The following is a 6,574-nucleotide window of genomic DNA, read 5'->3' on the forward strand; positions in this document are numbered from 1 at the left end:
GCTCATGCCTGTAATCCCAGCACTTTGGGAGGCCGAGGCAGTTCGATCACCTGAGGTCAGGAGTTCGAGACCAGCCTGGCCAACATGGTGAAACCTTGTCTCTACTAAAAATACAAAAATTAGCTGGGTGTGGTAGTAGACACCTGTAACCCAGCTACTCAGGAGGCTGAGGCAGGAGAATCTCTTGAATCTGGGAGGCAGAAGTTGTAATGAGATCACATCACTGCACTCCAGCCTGGATGACAGAGCAAGACTCTGTCAAAAAAAAAAACAAAAAGAAAGAAAGAAAAAAGAAAAGAAAGAACTCAGTACCATCTTTCTAACTTCCCAACTGAAGGAGCACATATAGTCTGAGTACCTCACTGAAGTATCGAGAAGGAAATAGCCAGGATGGGACAGGTCTAGAAGCTCTACTAAGAATAATACCATCACTCAGCTGATATTTTGGCACCTACTCTTCTAACCACTGTTTAGTGTGTGCCCAGTGGTAACCAGAGGGAGGAGGTCATAGAGAAGATTCTGTCCAGAAAAGAGATAACCACTGGAAGAAAGAATAGGAGTAAAGACCATCCCTCCACCAGCCAGCGGGAGGGAGACTTAAAGTAGAGTTGAATGAAACCAAAGAAGAGAAGGAATCAGCCCAGCTCAATTCACTGTCCTTCCTGCTCTGGGCTTCTTGCCTTGGGCCCCAGCCCAGAAGGGTCACCACTTCTCTGCAGCAGGGGTAATCCAGAGTATAAACTACAGCATGGAGGAAATTACAGGTGCTGAGCTCCGCTCCATCTCAGATCCCAGCCTGAACTGGCTTGCCTTCCAAAGGAAATGTTTGGAAGTTTTCACTTCTAAAAGGGCAAATACTGCTTCTAAGGGCCAAGATGCTCTCTGGCTGAGCTCCATGTGCAGCATCAATTTCAGATTAAATGGGACCCCTCAAAGACACCTTATCACCATCTGCACTGACCCCCCAGCCAAAGTCCCTGACTTAAAATATTCCCTGCTGAGGCCAGTTTTTTGGACCCATTGTCAGAGGAACCATATACAGGCTAAAATGAACAAAAGGGTTGGGGGAAGCTAGTTGCTGAGGGTGGGGCCAAGCCAGGGATACGTTTGTGCATATGCATTGTGCAAAGTGGGTGCGTGTTGCATACATGTCGTTGTCTGCAGGTATACATGTCGAAAGTGTGTGAATGGTTGCATGGCAATCCTGAGAAGAGTGTGTGCAAGATTGTGCGCGTGAACAGGGATGTGTGTACGCTGAGCATGTGAGCGTGGGTGCACTGCGAGTGTTTGTGGGTGGCCATGGCCATGTGGTCTGCTCATCCCCTGGCCTCCTGCCTCTTCTCCTGGTTTGAGAGTGGGGTCCCCAAGCTGTCTCCCTGACCCTGGTATAGCCAGATGGGGTCAGTCAGAGCCACATTCACTCCAGTGTTGTATGAGGGCTCTGAGCTTCTGTCCTGCTCCAAGCCCTGAGAAACCAAAGCCGAATGACCCACAGAGAAGACACCCCAGCTCGGGACAAGTCAGGTCACCCTAGAAAGCCTGAGTTCGTATAACACTTCCTAGCCCCAGCTTCTGCCTTCCTGGGTTGACTCTGGCATATCCACTCATCCACATATGGCCTGGCTCAGCCCACCTGGAGGCCTTCCTGCCACACACACACAGGCCTTTCCACAGAACAGACACAGTCCACCCAGGGCAGCAGGTGCCACACAGACACCTGTGGCCCACTCCAGGCCACCACACACACTCTGACACTCTCATTCACCCACACTCACTGGGGCACATGCTAGAAAATGCCACATGTGGACATCACACCCAGACACACTCCCTCACACTGGCACAAGTTCCCCTTCACAAGCACTCACACTGACACACTTACTCCTACTATCCAATTAGTCACAAACTTGCACTGTTCCCAACTAGGCTGGCAGAGGCAGCACCAGCCCCTGAGTCCAGCCAGGGGACCTGTCTACTTACTTAGTGTGCGAGACAGGCGGCTGGTACGAGCGGCCAGCGGTGGCGGGACGCAGCGGGAGCTCCAGAGGCCGCGCGTAAAGTGGCCGCTCCGCAGGCCCAGCCCGAGGGGCCGCCCCGGGCCCCCGCCCCCGGCCCCCGCCCCCGCCCCGCTCGCTCCCGCCCGCCCCTCCGAGGCGGCCACAGCCTCCCAAGGACCTTCCTTCCACAACAGCGCGCTCCCTGCCAAGCCTCTGTCCCGCGTCAGCCACGGCTGCCTGCAGTTGCCGCGGGACCGCGAGGCTATTTCGGTGCCCCTGGCAGGGGAAACATGGCGTTTCCTCCCATCTGCGGGTGCGCTGGAATGGGGACGCGGTCAGGCCTAATTAGAGGCCGGGCTCCCCCAGGCCGGGCGGCAGGCACCAGGGTGATCGCCCGGGAGCCATGGAGCCATCCAGGCGGGGGCGCCCACAAGGTACCTTGCATGCCAACATCTGGAGAGGGGAAGGGAATGTGCCGCGATCGTTTCCCTTGGAGCTGAAACAAGACAAGGAGGGATTTGGGTGCAGTTCACTTGCTTGGAAGGAGGAAGCCGCCCAGTTTTGAACGGCCCCAAACGCCTAGAATGAGGCGGTTTATTCACCGCAGGTGCTTCCCTCTGGAACCTTGGTCACACACATCTAAGTCACCCTCTACATCCTGGACCTGCCAAAAATGACCAGGGTTGTTGCAGAAACTCCTTCTAACTTGGGCACATTAGTTCGGATCCCACCCCCCACCCACACACACCATCCTGGACTCTGTCAAATGGCTAAATCTAGAGGAACTTGATTCCCACCCAAAAGCTCGGCAATGTGGCGTTATTGACCTGGAGTAAAAGTTCCAGGTTATTTCATAGAACCCCCCTCCCACCACCACCACCACGTCTTGGTATGAGTACCCCAGAGCTCGGAGAATCTCAACCTATCCTTGGAGGTCCTCAAGCAAAGGTGGCCCCTGGTCTCCCTGAGTCCTGCTCCAAAGCTTGAACCCTCTTATTGGCAGAAAGTTCTCCTTGACATCTAACCTAAATCTCTCACATGCAAACTATGTCAATTTGCTCACAATATGTATCCAGGGAGAAGAAGCTCAACTCCATCCCCGTGACACAATGACCACACCAAGGTCCCACTGCAGCCTTCTCATCCTTGATGCCAGTAATCTCTATTTCTTTGTTCAGGCTCTGGCTGCAGCTGCCTGCTGTTCCCTGGCCTCGAACACACACTAGCTCTCTGACATTAAGTCTTCTCCTCAGGTCTCTGGGGGCCCAGGGCTCAGTAGGTGGCCAAGTCGTTCCTCTCAGACAAACCAGCTTCATCTCTATCCTCCAGTCATCCAGAACAGCCTGATTCTACTCCCCAAGCTCCCTGAGAGGGACCTTAGTTCCTGTCTCAACAAATGCTAAGGCTGGGGACAGGGCTTGGTGCCACCTGGCTGGGCATTACCACTAGAACCACAGTCTTACTCAAACAGGTGGTAGAGTTTGCAGAATCTTCTCTTGAGTCTGTTTCTGGTAGGGCAGGTGGCATGATAAGAATAGTCTCCACTTCTTCCTCAAAGAAACCTGGTTTTGCATCCTGCCTCTACTACTTTCCAGTGATGAGTCCTTGGACAAATCACTTCATCTCTCTGAGTATCAGTTTTCCCATATGTACACTGGGGAACATAGTAATCTCTGCCCAGCTCATGAGGTTATTGAAAGTATGAAGTAAGATTAAGGATATAAAATACCTTGAAAACTTAGATATTTTATTATATGCTAGAAATAGAATGAGGCTTAGATCATAAACAGATCGATGTTAGCAAAAAAGCCTCAAAGGTCTTTTATTTCCAGGTCTAAACTCTATGTCTGGGTTTCAAGGTAAGAGAGGAACAGACTTGGTTTGTTAGATGTTCCCTAGAGGCACTTGGCATAAATGCCCCCCACCCTCCACTTCCCAATACACACGCACACACACACACAGCCCATATACCCACCTGCCCAGATACGTACAGCACAGCACAGCCTCCTGGACTCCTGGACTCCCCATAGACCCCAGCCACCTGGACCTTCGCTGGCCGCCTGTCCATTCCCGGGGGGCCGCCTCATGGCTCTAGTCTTGGCTACAGCAACTCCAAGTCTCCTTACAGAGGCCCCTGTGAACAGCTTCTATCCCCTTGCCCATCCTTCTGGGCCATGGTGCTGAGAAGGCCTGTGACTCAAGGCAAAGCTTGTCCAAGGCAGTTCAGTACTGAGGCCGCCCAAGGGAGCTCAGAGTTGAAGCTTCCACCCCGTCGACCCCCTCCCCTCTGCCTCCCTGGCTTCTCAATGCTGTGCTGTCCTGCTTAATTCTTAATGGAAATTCCATCCCCGGCGCCGGCCCTAGCTGGCTCAGGGAGTCCAGGCTTGGGCCAAGAGCAAACTCCACAAGAGAGACTGGGCCTGTCTGGCCATATAAATACACTTAAACACATATATACATGTGTATTTACACACACAAGCAGCAAGACATGCTCAAAGACATTCACAAACTCAGATATTCTCTTCCAGACATATCCATACACAAAGATAATACACACTCTAATCACTAACATTTATTGCATATGTGATAACTTTATAGGTTATCAATTGCTCTAATTCTTAGAACAGTTCTAGGTTCTGATATTGTCCCCATTTTACACATGAAGAAACTGAGGCCCAGGGAGGTTAAGTAACTTATCCAAGGCATTGGTAATAATAGCCCAACATATAAGTACCAGGAACAGTGCTAAGAAGTTTATGTGCATTGTTTCATTTTGCTGCCATAGTAACCCTTTATAAAAATTATTATTAGCCCCATAATACAGACACAGAAAATGGAGGCCGGGTGGCTTAAATTACCTGTCTGTGGCCTCACAGCTGGTGAGATGGAAACTCTACACAGATACACATGGGAACCCTTATGGATGCAGAGAGAGACACACAGGTAGAGACACATGCATACGCTCAGAGGTTCACCCGCAAATAGCCTCAGGACTGGTCCAGAGCTATATCAGGCAAAGGTCCCCTCCAGCCTGACTCCATGTTCTTCTCCTGTGCAAATGGCCTATCCCAGATTCAGCAGCTTCACACATCACTTTAGGAAGGACAAGTTCAGACTTAAATGGAGGAAAGATTTCAGGTTTACACTCCAGCCTTCCAGGTTCATAGTCAATCCCCATCCTCAGCTCCAAATTGATTCCCCAGTATCCCCTAGATGGTCACTGAAAGAAGCCTCAGCTACACTCTTCTGAAGGGATCACACCTCCAAGGAGGGAGCACCTCAGAGGCTCTGAGTACTGACCAGCCTCCAATGCTTGGATTTTGTCCTTCAGGCCCAGATGAGTCTAAACAGGGCCCTTGGGACAAGGCCTGGCACAGGAGCCCAAGCATCGGGTAGAGCAGAGCATGTGTTGCCCGAGGGAGTTAAAGTTATACTGTAAGAAGCTGGCAAAACCCTGGTGGAATGAGAGGAGAGAGGGGTTGGGGCCGGGTCATTCCGCCTTCTCCTGTGTCTGTTCCACCACATACCTGTTGCGGTTTATTGGCCAAGTTGGGGAGGGCAGAAAAGTCCTGTTTCTTGTGGGAAAGGCAGTGAAGTCCTGAGTTCAGATAGTTGAGATGACAGACATGCAGGAGAGATCAGAAAAGTTTAGTCCACCAGGAGCTTATCCACTGCTTGAAATGTCCATGCTATGCTAGATATCTCCAAGGAGCAGAAGGTGTGTTGGCCTTGGGCCTCCTTCTAAGCAGCCACAATAGAAAGTTCCTAAGAAGGCCTGTTATAGCCAGAGTAGCCTCTATTGTCTCTGTGGTTTCCCCATCCCCAACCCAGAATTCTCCAATTGTTTCTGTTGTCACAAGCTCTTCCACCCTGTGGTCAGAGAAAATTGCCCAGCATGGCAGTCCCGAGGGGCCTCAGCATTGGAAAAGAGCTTTTTGAGAGAGGAGTGCTTAATCTCTACAAATGGGTAAGGAATCCTGGTGATTCAGGCAATAGCTCTAAGAGGGGGAGATATTCTGAGCTGAAGAATTTGTATTTCTAAAAAGTTCCCAGGTGATATTGATACTACTGATCTGGAGATCACTTTAAGAACCACTACTCTCTGGAATAAGACAAAGTCAAGGATCATTCCAGTTCAAAACTAAATTTCCAACCTAACTTCAGAGTATAAATGGTTTCTTCTGAAATCTCCTTAAAGAAAGAATGTACAATCCTGGGCCAGGTGCAGTGGCTGACACCTGTAATCCCAGTACCATTTTGGGAGGCTAAGGTGGGAGAATAAGTGAAAGCTAAAAGTTCAAGACCAGCCTAAACAACAAAGCTAGACCTCACCTTTGCAAAAAAAAGTAAAAATTAGCCAGAAAAAGTGGTGTGCACCTGTGGTCCCAGCTACTCAGGAGGCTGAAGCAGGAGGATAGGAAGACTGCTTGAGTCCAGAAGCTCAAGGTTACAGAGCTATTATCACACCACTGCACTCCAGCCTTGGCAACAGAGTAGGACTCTGTCTCTAAAAGTTTTTTTTTTAAAAAAAGAACTTTGCAATGTTTTAACCTTTTCAGCAGTTCGTTCACTTCCTTGCC

The 6,574-nt window shown here is 50.3% G+C and overlaps 1 protein-coding gene across 4 annotated transcripts in view; it reads right to left on the minus strand.

Annotated features, from left to right (window-relative positions):
• The window catches only part of INSC (INSC spindle orientation adaptor protein), a 129,722-nt gene extending 125,587 nt beyond the window's left edge, over positions 1-4,135 (minus strand). For 3 of the 4 annotated variants that reach the window (XM_012456587.2, XM_064365141.1, XM_064365140.1), the window contains exon 1: positions 3,986-4,135. In XM_012456587.2, coding sequence (XP_012312010.2) covers positions 3,986-4,081 — 96 coding nt within the window. In that variant the 5' untranslated portion in view covers positions 4,082-4,135. Of the gene's footprint in view, positions 1-1,977; positions 2,059-3,985 lie in introns of those variants that run through there. The other variant, XM_012456586.2, reaches the window with a different exon arrangement.
• Positions 4,136-6,574: the final 2,439 nt, after the last annotated feature.

The sequence above is a fragment of the Aotus nancymaae genome, unplaced genomic scaffold (assembly GCF_030222135.1).
Source record: "Aotus nancymaae isolate 86718 unplaced genomic scaffold, 86718_ANA_hifiasm-v0.15.2.pri h1tg000059l, whole genome shotgun sequence".
Classification (NCBI taxonomy): Eukaryota; Metazoa; Chordata; class Mammalia; order Primates; family Aotidae; genus Aotus; species Aotus nancymaae.